At 37.8% G+C, this 18,711-nt stretch overlaps 2 protein-coding genes across 4 annotated transcripts in view; one reads left to right on the top strand and one right to left on the bottom strand.

The window, feature by feature from the left end:
- LOC130918021 (transforming growth factor beta-1 proprotein-like) overlaps positions 1-1,991 on the bottom strand; it is a 44,485-nt gene extending 42,494 nt beyond the window's left edge. The window contains exon 1 of the mRNA XM_057839872.1: positions 914-1,991. Within this exon, the coding sequence (XP_057695855.1) occupies positions 914-1,244 (331 nt within the window). The 5' untranslated portion in view covers positions 1,245-1,991. The remainder of the gene's footprint in view (positions 1-913) is intronic.
- The window catches only part of LOC130918022 (cyclin-dependent kinase-like 1), a 57,280-nt gene that overhangs the window by 10,775 nt on the left and 27,794 nt on the right, over positions 1-18,711 (top strand). For 2 of the 3 annotated variants that reach the window (XM_057839874.1, XM_057839873.1), the window contains exon 2: positions 18,039-18,227. In XM_057839874.1, coding sequence (XP_057695857.1) covers positions 18,039-18,227 — 189 coding nt within the window. Of the gene's footprint in view, positions 1-12,390; positions 12,508-18,038; positions 18,228-18,711 lie in introns of those variants that run through there. The other variant, XM_057839875.1, reaches the window with a different exon arrangement.

Genomic DNA, 18,711 nt, shown 5'->3' with positions numbered 1-18,711 from the left:
GTTCAAAAATGATTTGGTTGGACAGTTATGTTTAAAACTGATCATAATTATGACATTTGAAGTGCTTAAAAACCTTTTATTCATATACATTTTTTAAATCACTTTGGGGGAAAAGTGAGAAAAAAACATGTCTTATATGTATCTCTTTCCAATGCTAAATCTGAATAACTACATTAAGCACAAAAACACACACAAAAAAAATAAAAATAAAAAAAATGGGGGGGGGCGCTACTTCGTGGTTTTTCACTTATCGCGGCGGGTTCTTGTCCCCATTAACCGCGAAAAACGAGGGATCACTGTACACTGTGGTGATGGTGAGTCATCCAAAGTCTTTCCAAACAGCTATTCAAGTCATCTAGTGAAAATTTATTTAAAAAAATTTATATACATTTTTTATAATATCGCAATATATCGCAAACACCAAAAATATCGCAACAATAGTTTTTATCAATATCGTTCAGGCCTAACTCGTAACGTTAGCGTAGGATTCAGGTTCGCATTAGCCTAATGCTAACAGAGAGCGTCCTCTTGGACAACGTTTTTTACATACAGTTCATGGCGTCGAGGTGGGTATATATTGAAAAATAATGTACTGTTTTCCTGCTGAATGTGTATCATAACAAAGTTGGCTTTGTCCATGTAGATGCTCAAATATGTGCTCGTCTGTCAATGTTCATTTGAAATAGTTGGAAACCTTTATGTATTTATTTTTGGAGTAAAACATTTTGAGTAAACATCAACTAAAACTAGACACACATTTAGAAATGACTAAAATGTGACTAAGATGAATAAGTATTACGGTCCAAAAGACTAAGATGAAAGTTAATAAGGCTGTTCCAAAAGAAACTAACATCCAGGCCCGCACTAAAGAGGATTTTGACACCTTTGGCGTAAAGAACGAGTTGGTACTCACTGGTCATGTTGAACTTGTGCAGCACCTTAGCAAAGTACTCTTCCTCTTCTTGCTCGCTGGAGATGTACGTCTCTTCCTGGGCTTGCTGTTCCTTCAGCATCTCTGTGGTGCTGTTGTAAAGCGACATCAGCGTGGAAGGGATCCCCTCTTCGTCTCCCTCCTGGTCCTTTTCAGGCTCCTTGGGCAGACGCAGCTTGCTGAGGATCTGACTCCTGATGGCCTCGATGCGCTTTTTCTTCACCATCTCCAAGTCTAGAGTTTTGCATGTGGACATGCTGCTCCCCCGGGCCACTGCGTAGACGGCCACAGCGATCAGCAGGGCCAGCTTCATGGCTCGCAGCTGGAGATGTGCCTGGGCCTCCTCGCTTCTCTCCCGGCTGGCCTCGGATAAGGTGAATCACCGGCGGAAAGGTGCGAGTGACGCCAAGTGTTTACGTTCGGGTAGAACAATTAAAGCAGTGTGAAGAGTCTCGGAGGTTCAGGACTGAATAGCTCCTAACATTTGGGTCCTCTGGAGGGCGGGCTACTGGAAGCCCCTGACTCAGCAAGGCAGTTTCTCTTTACATTTTTTGACACACTCAGCCAAGCAAAAACACCACTTCCTCTGCTGTTCAACACATGTTAACACGACACTCGGGACTATTCAACAGACAGTCACGTCCGATCAGGCTGAACTCGGAGACCCGAAACAAACAGTGAAGTATATTTTAAAAGTCACTCACAAGCTGACGTTGAAGCCATTATGAAAGTGATCTCCCTTTTTGAGAACCAGCGGCACGTGACCCGCAGAAACTTTTCATGTCCATCCTCTGTTGTAAAGGCTAAAAATGTTCAGAAATTTGACACACCTTCTCCTCTAGACCTTCTCCTCCAGACTCAGCAGCAGCACTGGCGGTCCATCCGAGTCCCCACTCTATCCATGAGTTTTCTTTCCACCTCAGTTTTGTTGCATCTCCGCCTCCCTGTGACACAGCTCCCTTCTACACGCCTCTTTTTCTTTTTTAACTTTTTGCCTCTGCTTGTCACAGCTTGCTGGTGACAAAGTGATTTGTGGGTTCTTGTGAGCTCAGCTAACTTTTCACCCCACCCTCCTCCTTCTCCTCCTCTCGCTTTCGAACTTTTTTCTTTTTCCTGTTAGTCGTCTAATCGAGCGCAGAGCTCTCCGCCCAGGAAATGAGACTAACAGTCACAGTGTAAAACATTTACCCCTTCACACATCGTACATCTGAATGGCTGGCACCGGCACTGGCTGTATGTCTTTAGGTCTGGCCTCTTGACTGACATGTCAACAAGGCGTGTATGGCAGCGGCGTCAGCTTGACTGACCGCTACTTTTACCCACTGGCTGTGAAAGTCCATCTTCTGCCAGATTTGAGTGTCTGATCAAAACGTGGAGGCTTTTGAAAGGATAACAAGGCCGAACACTGCAATGCTCTCTCACAGCCAGTGTTGTTCTAGTCTTATTTACACACTAAGGGTGAGACAAAATATCGAAATGGTGATACAGTGGGGCAAATAAGTATTTAGTCAACCACTAATTGTGCAAGTTCTCCCACTTGAAAATATTAGAGAGGCCTGTAATTGTCAACATGGTTAAACCTCAACCATGAGAGACAGAATGTGGGGAAAAAACAGAAAATCACATTGTTTGATTTTTCAAGAATTTATTTGCAAATTAGAGTGGAAAATAACTATTTGGTCACCTACAAACAAGCAAGATTCCTGCCTGTCAAAGAGGTCTAACTTCCTCTAACGAGGCTCCACTCGTTACCTGTATTAATGGCACCTGAGCGTGCTGACTACGGTGCTAATAGCCTTGTTTAGCTTCAGCTGCTAACGTGGACTTTTAAGTTTTCCAAACTTTCTACACATAAAAAAACATGTTTTAACTAGTCTTCAGAAGCTTAATAGCCGGCACTCTTGACTGCCAAAATGAGGTTTGTAGTTTCGAATCCACGTTGGAGAAGAGCAAGAACAGGAAAGGAGTGTAGTGATGTCACCACTACCGTCTCCGTACGGATCACAGTATAAAATCATTATGAAATTGAATCATTTTCAGTTACTGAAGCACTCTGATGCATAAATTCGAAAAATTGCTCTGATATACAGTGGGTCAAAAAAGTATTTAGTCAACCACTAATAGTTAGAGAGGCCTGTAATTGTCAACATGGTTAAAAAGACAGAATGTGGGGAAAAAACCCCAGAAAATCACATTGTTTGATTTTTAAAGAATTTATTTGCAAATCATGGTGGAAAATAAGTATTTGGTCAATACCAAAAGTTCATCTCAATACTTTGTTATGTACCCTTTGTTGGCATTAACGGAGGACAAACGTTTTCTGTAACTCTTCACAAGCTTTTCACACACTGTTGCTGGTATTTTGGCCCATTCCTCCATGCAGATCTCCTCTAGAGCAGTGGTGTTTTGGGGCTGTCGTTGGGCAACCTGGACTTTCAACTCCCTCCTCAGATTTTCTATGGGGTTGAGACCTGGAGACTGGCTAGGCCACTCCAGGACTTTGAAATGCTTCTTACAAAGCCACTCCTTTGTTGCCCTGGCTGTGTGTTTGGGATCATTGCCATGCTGAAAGACCCAGCCACGTCTCATCTTCAATGCCCTTGCTGATGGAAGAAGATTTTCACTCAAAATCTCTCCATACATGGCCCCATTCATTCTTTCCTTTACACAGATCAGTCGTCCTGGTTCCTTTGCAGAAAAACAGCCCCAAAGCATTTTATACACGTATCCTAGCTACCACGCGTTACAATGTACAAGACATGAATTACACAAGGTGTGCTCTTTGGCCTGTACTATTTGTAAAGCACACGACAGCTCTGGATGCTAACAATCTACATAATTATATTGGGATAAGTTTGAAAACGCAATATGCTTACCTTGAATATCTGCTAAGAAAACCGGCGTTCCCAACAGGATACACTCTCGCTCCCAACCGGAGTTCCTAAAAGCACTCTCTCGCATCACCAGTTTTGCCCAACTTTTGTCTTATCTGTATTTGCTGCACACATTTTTCCCTGAAGCTCGTCTTGTGAACGACCGACAGTGCTGTCCTGCTCTTCACTTTTCAGATCTGGTTCAAATAGGAAGGGTAGAACTGACGACATGTTGGGAAAGCTAACGAGTGACACGCTGGAATTTCGGCAACGGGACCGGTAACGTCACGCACTGCGACGTAACAAGAATGGCGACCTATCACTTAAAATAATTTTACAAACTTTATTAAAACAAAAACATTAAGAGGGGTTTTAATATCAAATTATTATAACTCATACTAACATTCATCTTTTAAGAATTACTTGTCCTAAAAATAGAGGATCCCTTTAAGCTTCTAAAGACTAGTTAAAACATGTTTTTTATGTGTAGAAAGTTTGGAAAACTTTACACCCTGAGAACTTAGAAGTCCATGCTAGCAGCTGAAGCTAAACAAGGCTATTAGCACCGTAGTCAGCACGCTCGACTGCCATGCTGAAAGCTTAGGTTGAAACCACACTTGCAAAGGGGGATATGATTAGAAAAGCAACACAATGTGGTTACAAATGCATGCTTCTTATAGTTGTTTGCTGTAAAACAACAGTTAAAATGTCATTCTTTTTACTGAAGTTTGTTGTTCATTTGACAGTATACATTATTTTTACAGTATTTACAACTCATGGGCTGCCATTGACGGCAATAGACGTCCAGTGCAATTTGACTGTGGGGCTGGCAGCAATCGCACTATCGCTACCAGCCTCCCAGTCAAATTGGATTGGATGTGTATCACTGTCAATTCAGTGAAACATGATCATTCAGTGGCGTACCGCAAGCAACACGTCACTTCTGCTCATTAATATACATGACGTTAGCAATTGTGGCTAGGCAGGGGAACCTCCCGTTTGTCCCCAGTAGTAAATTAATGGAAATAGTGTACGAACGAGATGTTTCATGAGCTAAACCTACATATTCTGTCCGAAAATGATGTCCCTGGTGCCAAATTCACTGGTAAAGATGTGTAAGAACATACAAATGTTCAGTTAAAGAGATGGCTTGAGTGTCGAAGGCTGGAAAAGACGGGAAAAAGAGCCGAACCGACCTAAGCTTAGCCTTACCTTTTTTATCGACACCTTTTTCTTACGCCACTGACAATGACATTCTCCTGTTTCAATTATCTATCCTTTACCACCATATGCCCTGTCTTTCTTAAATATTATATCCTCTGGTTGTCTAACGTCTCTGACCGTTCTTGGGAGCAATTTACATTGCTATTTTTGTGTAGCGATCGCAAATGCTACTCGGTGAAAGCCAACGAACACTTATAATTTTTTCATTAAGAACCAATGTTGCTTATAACGGTGTTAGAGTATAACGGCGTTAGAGTATAACGGCGTTAGTAACGGCGTTACCCTTACTGAGGGTATAAAGGTGTGCGTTACTATGCGTTACTACGTTGGTTAAATGACGCGACAAAAGTCAGACACAGACTCACAGAGACGAGAGAGGAGGAGGAAAGAGAGTTGTGACGCCGTTGCAAACGCGACGCTAGGTGGCTCCAATAATACCTGACTGTAGCCGATAGCCTACAAAGTACGCCCACATGATGCTACGGTAGATATCACATGTAATTAGAACTAGATGCGAAATGAAAGACACGGTGGCGTTAGCAAATGTTTAGAGAACTAGATGCGAAATGATAGACTGGCCGGCGTTAGTAAACAGCCGCCATCTAAAGCAGTAGACTTCTCAGGAAGGCTCTGTTGTTGACTTAGCTAGCGAACCTAGGTAACTTTTTTTTCTAAAATACTCCTAAATCGGCAAAATCTTGACTTGAATCAATCTTTAAATGATGAAACAGTTTTAAAACTTTCACATGTCGAAAGTAGACAAAAGGGAACTAATGCAATAACGGGAGCAATTTTAACAACTTTAACGGTTGATTCACAACATTAAATGACTTCCAAACATAGCTAATGTCAAGCCCATCGACGGGGGGGGCAACCGGGTATGTTGTCCCAGGCCTCAGGACCATATGGGCCCCTGAATGACTCTTAATTTATTTTACTTAACATTCACACATTTCTTTTATATTGAAATCATTGTCTGATTAAATGTTATGTTCTACTCAATATATACTTAAAAACTTAAACATATCAAATATTTCCAGTATATTTTTTTCCCTTTTTTTTTGTTTTGTTTTTGCACAACCCCCCCTCGTCTTAGCAGAGAATGGTTTGACCCCACTCTGGCGCGCTCAAGTGCTACGCATTTTCTTGTCTTTGCCAGTGACTGCAGCTGGAGGAGAGCGAGCCTTCAGTAAAATGAAAATAATAAAAATCTACCTACGCTCCACCATATCACAGAGCAGGCTTAACAGCTAATTTGTTGCCAGTTCTTCCGGGTCTTCCTTCAGGAAGGTGGCGATGTGCATAAAAACGCAGAGAGACGTCGGATGGCTTTTTGCTGCAACTTTTATTAACAATAGGGGATTCATATCCACTCAACTCAGCGCTACCGCGCAACGACTCTCAACAGCTCTTATCTCACCCCCTTACGCTCGCCAACCTCTTCGTCTGCGCCAAATTGGTAAAGCCGGTCATATTGTACGGAACAGCGGCCCGTTGGGGATGCCGGTAACACCATGTTCTCAATTGAGCGTGAGCTTGCTCAAAAACTGGATTTCACTGATGTTATAAATGACTGTTGTCAAAAAATCTAGGCGCATCACTCTTTGAGGGCTTGATAACCCCAGGGATTTGGAGGGGGCAGGCACATGTTTAGTTATACTGTTTTGTTGCTTAGCAGGCAGGCATAGCACTCTCAGTTATATTGTATTGTAGCCTACATGGGACAATAGATGGAAATTGTTTATATTGTGTCACATCACATTACGGTCTGTTAAATTTAACTGTCCATCTCAAATTAAATGATTTGAAATTTTACACTGTCATTGCTTGTCAAGCGTTAAAGTACTGTGTATGTTGTCATGACAAGCCGGTTGCAGGGGTGAGGTGGGGGTGCCCTGTAATGGTCTCTTGTCGCCGGGCCCCTGTTAGTCTGTTGACAACCATGGCAAAGGTTACTATATTGTTTTTTTTAATGAAAAAAAAAAAAACATTAAAGGTAACACCAGTTACTTTGCCAAGTAACTAAGGCTACGTTCATACTACAGGTCTTAATGCACGAATCCGATTTTTTCGTGTTTTTCCGACTCGAGTGAGGCATTAACTTGACGGTCTGAACGTGACAAGTCGCATAGAACGGGACCATTTCAAATCCGATCTGGGTCACTTTCGTATGTGGTCTAAATCCGATCTGGGCCACATTTTTCCAGACTGTTGCGGCGGTCTGTACTGTCCAGTCCCGCAAATCGGATTTCATGCAGCAATTACGTCATCAAATAGCGAGAGAGTCGTTACCGTAGCGATGCACCTGTGCGTTATTAGCGCCTAGCTTGCAGTGAACACGGCTTTTGGGGAAGGGCTGGGCTTCACAACAGTCATAAAAAAATAAAAATGGGTTGAGGATAAGCCTGAGAATGCTCAGTTTTCTCTGTTACAAGTGAGCAATATTTCAACATTGCTTACACGGCCGAGAGAGAGTCGGGGCAAACTGCCCATATGTGTGTGACGTGCACGGACAGTGCGTGCATGCTATCGTTCCATATAAACTTTGAATATAAGCCTAAACGGGGATTATTTATGTCTGTTATTTGTGTCCTCCTTTTGAAAAGCAAAACATGATATCCCTGGAATGACGGATGACGTGTGTCATTTGTTTTGATGCTTCTGCGCATGCGGGTCTTCTTGCTTAGCGTGTGTCGGACTGCGAATTAGTGCGCATGCGTAATACTTGAACGGTCTCAATGGATAAAAGCAGTCTGAACGGGCACGCCAAAAAAACGGATATGACAAAAAATCGGATTCGTGCATTAAGACCTGTAGTATGAACGTAGCCTAATTACTCTTACATTCAGGTAACTGAGTTACCAACTCAATTTTTGTGAGAAGTAATTAGTAAGTGTAATTAATTACTTTTTTAAAGTAAGATTAACAACACTGTTAATAGCAAATCTTAATTCTATAATCTATTTACACTTCCCCCTTACTAAAGTTTTTTTTTTTTTTTAACAACAGTAAAGGTAACAGTGGCAGTCAGATACCATTTTAATTTTTTTTTAAGTCATTCATTGTCAGAAGTAGCACGGCAAAACGTCACACTAAAAAAATAAGTAAAATATATCAAAATGGCTTACCTCTTCGTCCTCTGAAGGACCATGGCCTCCAACAAAATGTTTACTGCATCTGAAATGTGAATGGCTTCACCTTGCTGGCGTTAAACTGGTCTTTTGGAGGTCCGCGCAAGTTGATCCATTCTGCACATTTTTTCCTCCCGAGTTTTTGGTTTCGGGAAACGTATGAAGAAAACATCCTTTATATGTCCTAATGTCTAGAGTCGTTTCTATAAGTTCCATGGCAGCAGTGTTTACTCGGCATGTTCTTTTTTGAAAGATTACCGGAGAAAATAAACAGAATTACCATGATTTGTATGCGAGGGCGTGTTGAAAATCTCCCACTTCCGCGTTACGATGGCGACGTCATGGTCTAAGAATAGCATTAGTGCGGTACGCTATTGTAAAGACAACTTTCTTTTGTGTAGCTTCTTGCCTTCCATTTTCATCCTAAAAATCAACTACACAAACCACTTTTATTCCGTCTGAGTTGTAAATGACCCACAAAAGTAACAAGTGAACATTTTGTAAAGTGATTCATCAAAGTAAAGCAACTCAATCGACTTTGAAGGAAATAAAGTGACTCCAATGCGCTCTTCTGTTATTTGATGTGGCACTTTTTGGTGGAGAGAGAGCTGGTCTGGCTGTTTTTTCCCATGAGTGTCACTTGTCATCTCCCCACTGTGAAGAATGAGCCATTCATCAAAGGCTAACACATGAATGGGTGTCTTTAACAGCAGGAGAGACGAGACAAAATCCCCTAAAACATCCACTTAAGCACAAACAGAAAGACAATATGATACACAAACATTTCCATTGACTCAACCGATGATGCGTGAGAGTAAACAAGTAATTGCAGTTCCCATAGAAAGAAGGAGTGATGATATCACCCATAAATAATGCACCCTCACTTGGCTATGTCAACACAATATTAAATGAAGGCAACAGTTTATCAATAACAGGTATGTTAAAATATGCATGGTTATCAGTAATATATGCATGATCATGTACTGTCCCCTAGTGGGGGGGAAAGGTCGGGCAGCACCTCTGCCGTTAATTTCATCTAATACGGAGCATTATGGAGGTAGATTTGATTTGTGTCTTTAATATTCAATTAAAAAAAAAAAAAAAAAGCGCTTCAATCAAAATATATATTTTCAATAAAAAAAAAGTGCTTGAATGCAAAAATAAATTTGAAACTTTAAAATGCATTTGAAAACGTTTTTCTTTGATTTTTTTTTTTTTTTTTTTTACAAGTCAAGTTTTTTTTTTTTTTTTTGTTGAAACAACTTTTTTGATTGAAGTAATGTAGTTTTGCGTTTGGGCCACATTTGGGCTATGACATTTGTGTCTTTATCTTTCAATCAAAAAATAAGTTGCTTCAAACACAACAAAATATTTTCAAAAGAAAAATGACTTCAATCAAAAATAATAATAAAAAAAATCAATAATTAAAAAAAAAAAAAGAGTGTTTGAATGCGAAAAAATATTTGAGACTCAGAAATTTGCATTTGATCTCTTAATTTTTCATTGAAACTGTTTTCTTTGATTGAAGCAATCCTTTGTGTGTTTGGCCTGGGCCGTATTATGGGTAGGACATTTGTGTCTAAATCATTCAATCCGAGAAAAAGTTGCTTCAATCAAAAACACTATTTTCAATCAAAGAAAAAAATCATTTGCAAAAATAAAATTGCCCTTTTTAAAATATATATCACAGGGCATTTTATATATATATATATATATTTATGGCGGAAAACACTCTGGTGACTCTCTGTTCCGCTCTGAGAGCCAGGGGCAGAGGAGGGCTTTAAAAAAAAAAAAAAATTAAACAGCAAAACCCTAACTGGAGATTAGAGCACGCTAGAGCAGAATTAAAGACACATGATTTTAATGAGATATTATCGCGTACTTACCTCTTTTCAATCCCAAATTCCATGTAGCATGTATCACCGAGTGTCATAACTGTGAATGGCCACTGCAGGATTTTGGGGGGATTTTATGAGTGAAACACGGTAATATAACAAGGGTCGCGATGCAGAAATCGCAGACATCAAGAAGTGGTCGAGATTTTCATTTTCATACATTTGCCCTTTTAAACATTTTTTTTTCAATTTTTCTTAGTTTGGATCGATTATTTATCGTCTAAAACATGGGGGAAATGCGACAGTAACGAAAAAAATACAGTTAAGCGATAGTTATGAGGTAGATATCCGTGACATATTTACAGACGCCAATTTTTTCATTGTGACGCAATTTGTTTAAAAGTTTAAAATATGTGAGTGGATAATTTTTTTTAAGTCGTTTTTTTTTTTTTTCATCAGTTAATCATTCTAAGCTAAAAATGACAGACATTTTGAATAATAAATACGATTACTTACCTTCTTTTTATGGCTAGGTTGAAACCAAAGCGGTTGCGCGACGTCTGTAAATGGGGGTTTCCAGGGTTAAACGGACAAATTAAAATTAGTTAGGGGGCTTAATGCGACATATTGTTTTTTCAAACAAAACAGTTCTTTTGGCTTAAAATACAACAGTTTGTTATAAAGAGGGGTGCAAGAGCAGAAACTGCTTTTTCAGCCTTGTCTGTGTTATTGAAAAGATTTTTAATTTGGAATATATTTTCTTAATTCATGTGTCACTTTTTTCGAAGTGGAAAAAGTTTTGAAGGCACTTTTTTTATTGAATCATTTTGACACAAAGATGGAACTTCGCCGTTACTTTCAACATATTTGAGTGACAAGTAGCTCAAACATTTTTTTAATTGAAGGGACTTTTTTTTAATTGAAAATATATATTTTGATTGAAACGACTTTTTTTTTTTTTGATTTAAGCAACTTTTTAATGTATAATAAGACACAAATCTACCTCCTTAGAGCAGTGCTTCTCAATTATTTTCTGTTATGCCCCCCCCAGGAAGACGTAACCGTTCCGCGCCCCCCCAACTCTCTGCCGCCACTGTAAATACACTGTAGTATCATTTGTATATAACATTCTTATTATTATAAGTACACCTCTGCATAACATTGCATTATATAGATCAACTTACAATAAAGTGTAAAAAAAAAAAAAAAAAAAAAACATCCATACTGTAAAAATACACTCGAGATTAATTATTTGAACGTTTGATACTGACAAATAAAAATAAAGAATAATAAATTCAAATTGATTAGCATATTAACTCACGAGGACAATATGCCAAACAATTAGACTGAAAAAATGAAAATTAATCGAACAAAAACGACAGTTTCATTGGAAGGGGGAACAGTTTTTATTTTTGCTGCAGGCAGTATCAGCTCCTTTGCTATGGTGTGGGGTTATTTTGCACTGAGCAACTTGGTATGCCACCTTATATGATGCTGACAGTGGTTGCTCGTTTACTGATTTAACACTGACAAAGCGGGAGGATTGCTAGCAATATTTGGCACATTTTCGCTGAAAAAAATAATTTCTGCTGTACGCTGCGAACATTTTTTTGACAAAGTAAACAAACTGGTCTTTCCGCGTCCCCAACTGTACTAAAAGTCAAAGCCAAATGCTACATACGCTTCGTCATTTTTCCTTGTCTCAGCATTTCATATGTCCAGTGCTCTTTGATGTGTGCTCTTGTTTGGTTCAAAAATATTGCGCACACGCTGAAAATGAGGGTGGAACTGCCACCCACTGAGTGGATGTGCAATTACACTTTATTTAAGTACGGCAAAAAGTATGTTCCCCTATTTGAGCAGTACTGCCTTAGAGGATCAAGGGAGGAAGTGAAAGCAAAATTGCGAAACAAACAAATTATTTTTATTGCATAGGTGGTTGAATATTTTTATTTGGTGTCTCAGTTTGTCAAAAAACTAGTGTGTAAATAACATTCAAATTTCTCTATTAGATTGTTAATGATTTATTCAGACAAAAGTTTTAAATGTATGTTTCAGGTGGAAAAATACGGTCTGAAAAAATACAACTCATTGGCTGCCACTAAAACCTGAGCTTGTCTTGAATTGCACTGAATGAATTGAAAATGAATTGGACGTCTATACTTGTCAGTGGCAGGCAATCAGTTAATCAAATAGTGTATCTGTTTTAAATAAATGAACTGGACGTCACTGCGCAGAAACATTGTCATTGACTGCCAGCTAGTCAAGTAAAACACCAACAATGAATAATTGAAATTAAATGCTGTTTTTGAAGCGTTAGTTTAGAATGGCGGCCGCCTGTCACCATGGATACCGCGCTATTTTGCATCGAGAATGGCACTTTTACGCCACCTTGCGTTGTTTCCAGGAGCCGGTGTTGCAAACGTCGCCCGTTTGTTTGTCACTTTTTCTGAGATCGTCAAGTTGACGTGAGTTATTTACGCATTCGCTGTTGATTCGCATGTTCTGCACAGGTGAGTACACCTTTGCTGTTTTGTCTTTCATGTGTGTAATGACGTTAGAACAAGGGCGTAGGTTTGGTCCCAACATTGGTAGGGACGATATAACAGCATATCCTGCATGTACTTTTAGATGGGGACGGGACATTAATAAGACCATATTGATTTGGTGAACGGGGGTCAGGGATACATTTCTGATTAATATGAACCTAATTAATTGATAGGCTAAATGATCAATGCAAAATAAATCTTTATTGACTTGTACTAACTTTCGTGTGTATTAGTTAAAATTAGGGCTGTCAAACGATTAAAATTTTGAGTTAATTACAGCTTAAAAATAATTTATCGTAATCGCAATTCAAACCATCTATAAAATATGCCATATTTTTTTGTAAATTATTGTTGGAATGGAAAGATGAGACACAAGATGGATATATACATTCAACATACGGTACATAAGTACTGTATTTGCTTATTATAACAATAAATCAACAAGACGGCATTAACATTATTAACATTCTGTTAAAGCGATCCATGAATAGAAAAACTTGTAGTTCTTAAAAGATAAATGTTAGTACAAGCTATAGAAATTTTATATTAAAACCCCTCTTAATTTTTTTGTTTTAATAAGATTTGTAAAATTTTCAATCAAAAAATAAACTAGTAGCCCACCATTGTTGATGTCAATAATTACACAATGCTCATGGGTGCTTTAAACCCATAAAATCAGTCGCACCCAAGCGCCAGCAGAGGGCGAAAAAAAAACTCCAAAAAACACAAGTAACAAGTGGACATTGTGCTGTCATTTTAATCTGTTCGAGCGGGGCATGTGCGTTAATTGCGTCAAATATTTTAACATGATTAATTTAAAAAATTAATTACCGCCCGTTAATGTGATAATTTTGACAGCCCTAGTTAAAATGGTACATCGTTCAATTTAAACCTTTGTTTTCAAAAACTACTAAAGAAACATTTTGAAAACCCAATAAAACTAGAATAAATTAATTTATTTTTTTTGTTTATTTTTTTTTAGCAAATTTATATTGCAATATTTGAACAAAATTTAAATTATATTACAATACACAATCATCTCTTAACTATCAAGGAATGCAAAAAAATAAACAATAAACAATTGTCTTAAGACCACTCAACATTATCTGTCTAAATAATGAAATTAAATACAACTGAAAAACGTCTCATTAGCAGTAGAAACCATACTGAAGAAGACTTCTCTCTAAGCAGCTTCCTACTCGAGTTTTGCTGGTTAGCAATTTCATACAGTTTAATATTATGCTAACTCTGATGCAGGTCAGACTTTCAGTTGCAAAATTAGTGGTGTCTTCCCCATCTCCAAAATATTGACATCTTTTTACATTACTTACAGTGGTTGCTGCTGCTGGCCGATAAAAAATTCAAATATCCCTCGTCTTCGAAGGGGGTGGAGGAGGTGGCATGTTGTTGACATGTTGTAAATCTGAGTTGTGAGTGCGTGTGTGTGGGGGGGGGATAATGAAGGTAAATCACTTAATAATGGTACGGTCAATTCTATATTCTATTCCAGGGTTCACTAAATCCGGACCTTGGTACCACTTTTCCTGTTGTGTTTTCCACGTCTCTCTCCCCTAACACACCTGAATCAAATGATTATGTTATCAGCAACCTCTCCAGAAGCCTGGTAATGATCCTGATTATTTTGATCCAGGTGTGTTAGAGGAGGGAGACATGGAAAACACGACAGGAAAAGTGGCACCGAGGTCTGGATTTAGTGAACCCTGGTCTATTCTATACAACATATGAGAAGACAATCTAAATTAGCTATATACGGTATTGGCCCGAATATAAGACGGCTCTATTTATCAGAAGACCCCCTCTTTTTCAAGACTCAAGTTTGAAAAAAGACTTTTTGAACACCAAATTAATTTTTATACAGAAAATAATTACAGTACATCTTAAACAAATGATTATAACAATATGTTTGAGAGAAAAAGCATGTTATTTTGCCTCATTCAAATCTTAATATCTGAACATTTAAATATGTAAACTAAAGTGCAATCACATTCGTAAATGAATGGCTTCTGGTTTTTCAAATGTAAATAAACCAATCTATTGTGATAAAACAACAAAATTGCAATAACTACATCAACCATCAAAGCAAAGTCCAACTGTAAATGTGATCTTGAAACAAATCTGAATAAGGAAAAACATTGCAATAAAATAAAGCAAACTGGTTAAACTAGTAGCTGAGATCTGTCATGACAGAACATCGCTTCAGTGATATCTGGCGCCATCTAGCGTCGTCAATGGGGAGAGTAGCTGAGATCTGTTATAACAGAACATCGCTTCAATGATATCTGGCATCATCCAGCGTCGTAAATGGGTATAATGTCTAGACCGCGAATATAAGACGACACCCTCTTTTTCAATCTTAGTTCAATGCAAACAACACCGTCTTATAATCGGGCCAATACGGTAACTGAAGTCGCTATATAATGCAAATAAGGTTGCTTAAAAGTTGGTGGGGACAATTTGAGCATCCTGAAAAGTTGGTAGTGTCATGTCCCTACCATCCCTATGCAAATCTGCACCCATGCGTTAGAATACCACTACTTACTCTAATTGACATTTAGCTTTATTGAAACCTGCAGGCACTTTCTAATCAATAGCACGACCTTCCAGCGATGCCTTTATAGATTTTTAATCTGAAAGTCATTTCTTGTTTTGTGCAGATACAGTTTACACAGGCATCTGCCAAATTTTGCAAGGATCGGTATTTTGGTGTATAAGTCGCAATCTACTGTTATTGCTTTCACCGCCATTGACGATGCTGGACGTCCAATCATGTGGCTGTTTTCATCCTGTGAATTAAATCAAGTTCATTACTTGTAGAAGGGGAGGCGAATGAACATTCATTCGCTGCCAGCCCTTCCACTTAAAATGGATTGGAAGCAATGGCGTAGGTTTGGAGAGAGACGGTATAGGGACATAACACAATAAAATACAAAATGTATTTTTTTTTTTTTTTTTTAAATACAATGGTAGACAGCATTGTATAAAAACTGCCAGTTAAAAATAAAAAGAAAAGAATAACCAAGTGTAAAAATTGAGTTTGGTTGATTTGAGAAAAAAAATATATATATATATATTAGGGCTGTCAAATTATCGCGTTAACGCGCGGTAATTAATTTTTCAAATTAATCACGTTAAAATATTTGACGCAATTAACGCACATGTCCTGCTCAGACAGTATTCTGCCTTTTGGTAAGTTTTACAGCAAGGCTTTTTGTGCTGTCTAACAGCGAACTCTTGTGGTCGCTTTGCGACATGGTTTATTTTTTTTCTTGCCAGTTCAATATGGCTGCACGACGTCTCGGGCTGATAATGTTGTGCTTATATGATCCTTGGACAAGATTTGTCCGTAAGTATGGTTGTTGTAAAGAATGTACATATTATGTTCGTAAGCCAAATGTTCTATTTTTTGTATGGGACGCTTTTTGTTTATGTTTAGTGAACCTTTATAGCGTGCTAAGCTAACGTTGTTACTAATGCAATGCTTGTGTACTTTTTTTTTTGTAGTTTTACGACGGTCTAAAGAGGACAATGGTTTGAGGCTATTTTGTTAATAAATCAGATGAAAAAGGAAGAAGTCTGATTATTAAGGTGTCGTTCACTATAGCTGTCTAGCTTTGGAAAAAGTAGACGCTTCGGAGTGAGGACAGCATAGACAGATTTAAATGACAGTAGAGTGAAATGCCCACTACAGTCCTTATGTACCGTATGTTGAATGTACAGTGGGGAGAACAAGTATTTGATACACTGCCATTGGGAAAACCCATTGGCAGTGTATCAAATACTTGTTCTCCCCACTGTATATATCCATCTTGTGTCTTATCTTTCCATTCCAACAATTTATTTTACAGAATATATATATAATTTACAGAAAAATATGGCATATTTTATAGATGGTTTGAATTGCGTTTAATTGCGATTAATTAATTTTTAAGCTGTAATTAACTCGATTAAAAATTTTAATCGTTTGACAGCCCTTATATATATATATATATGGCGGAAAACACAGACAAGACTGAAAAAAGCAATTTCTGCTCTTGCACTCCTCTTTAAAAGAAACTACGGTATTTTAAGCCAAAACAACTGTTATGTTTGATAGAACAATATGTCTATATGCTGCCATCGCAGATTCATGGCGCAATAAGCCCCCGAACTATTTTTAATTTGTCTGTTTCAAAAAAAAAAAAAAAAAGTTTCAATCAAAATATATATTTTCAATCAAAAAAAAAAAAACTTCAATTAACAAAGTGTGTTTGAGCTACTTGTCACTCAAATATGTCGGAAGTAACGGCGAAGTTCCATCTTTGTGTCAAAATGATTCAATAAAAAAAAGTGCCTTCAAAACTTTTTCCACTTCAAAAAAAGTGACACATGAATTAAGAAAATATATTTCAAATAAAAAATATTTTCAATAACACAGACAAGGCTGAAAAAGCAGTTTCTGCTCTTGCACCCCTCTTTATAACAAACTGCTGTATTTTAAGCCAAAAGAACCGTTTTGTTTGAAAAAAGAAGGTCTTTATGCTGCCATAGCAGAGTCATGGCGCATTAAGCCCCCGAACTATTTTTAATTTGTCCGTTTTACCCTGGAAACCCCTGTTTACAGACGTTGTGCAACCGCTTTTGTTTTAACCCAGCCATAAAACTAAGGTAATTAATTATATTTATTATTCAAAATGTCTGTCATTTTTAGCTTAGTCATTAATTGTTGTCTAATTTTTTTAAATTTTATTTATTTATTTATTTTTAAAAAACTTTTTAAAAATTATTAACTCGCATATTTTAAACTTACTTACCCCTTTAAAAGTTTTTTTTCTTTTTTTCAATTTTTCTTTGTTTGGATCGATTATTTATCCTCTTACATATCGGAGAAAATGCGACAGTTACAAAAAAAAAAATACAATTAAGCGATAGTTATGAGGTAGATATCCGTGACTTTTTTACAGACGCCATTTTTTTTTCATTGTGACGTCATTTGTTTAAAGTAAATATATGAAAAAGAAAATATCTACCACTCCGCGATGTTTGCGATTTCTGCATCGCGACCTTTGTTATATTACCATGTTTCACCCATAAAATCGCCCAAAAATCCAGCTGTGGGCATTCACAACTGTGTCTTGACACTCAGTGATACATGCTACATGGAGTTTTTGGATTGAAACAAGGTAAGTACGCAATAACATCTTGTTTAAGTCATGGCGTCTGTAATTCTGCTCTCGCGTGCTCTTGCCTCCAGATAGGGTTTTGCTGTTTAAAAAAACTTTTTTTTTTTTTTAAATGCCCTTCTGTTTGAAATTTTTCTTCCCCCAGAAAATTGAGATTTTAAGCGTTCCAATGATGTATCACACGTGCATATCGGACAATTTTGAAATTTGGCCAAATTGGGGTTCGCTGAGCGGAACGTCAAGTCACCTGAGTGTTTTCCGCCATATATATGAATTCATCAAGTCCTAATGTTTATCCCACCCTACTTCTTCCAGGTGGTCGCGAATCAGCAACCAATGGAGAAATACGAGAAACTAGCCAAAATTGGTGAAGGCTCTTACGGGGTGGTTTTTAAGTGCAGAAACAGAGACACAGACCAAATTGTCGCCATCAAAAAGTTTGTGGAATCAGAAGACGATCCCATGATCAAGAAGATTGCGCTGAGGGAAATTCGCATGCTGAAGGTACTGCAGGTGGCGCTGTGTTTCAAGTGACTCAATTGTGAAATACAGTAGTAGTGTATTTTAACTTTTTTTTTACCAGCATAGGTGTATTTATAGTATTCTAGACAATTGGACTCAAGTCACAGGGACTCGGACTCGACTCGAGTCGCAAATTACCGTATTGGCCCGAATATAAGACGGCCCTGATTACAAGACGACCCCCTATTTTTCAAGACTCAAGTTTGAAAAAAGACTTTTTGAACACAAAATGAATTTTTATACAGAAAATAATTACAGTACACCCGAAGCAAATGATTATAACAATATATTTGAGAGAAAAAGCATATTATTTTGCCTCATTCAAATCTTAATGTCTGAACATTTAAATATGTAAACTAAAGTGCAATCACATTCGTAAATGAATGACTTCTGGTTTTTGAAATGTAAATAAAACAATCTATTGTAATAAAACACCAAAATTGCAATAACTGCATTAACCATCAAA

This window comes from Corythoichthys intestinalis, chromosome 6 (assembly GCF_030265065.1).
Source record: "Corythoichthys intestinalis isolate RoL2023-P3 chromosome 6, ASM3026506v1, whole genome shotgun sequence".
In the NCBI taxonomy this organism is placed as follows: domain Eukaryota; kingdom Metazoa; phylum Chordata; class Actinopteri; order Syngnathiformes; family Syngnathidae; genus Corythoichthys; species Corythoichthys intestinalis.
The sequence above is the reverse complement of the archived record's forward strand: the minus strand, read 5'-3'. Positions and strand labels throughout refer to the sequence as shown.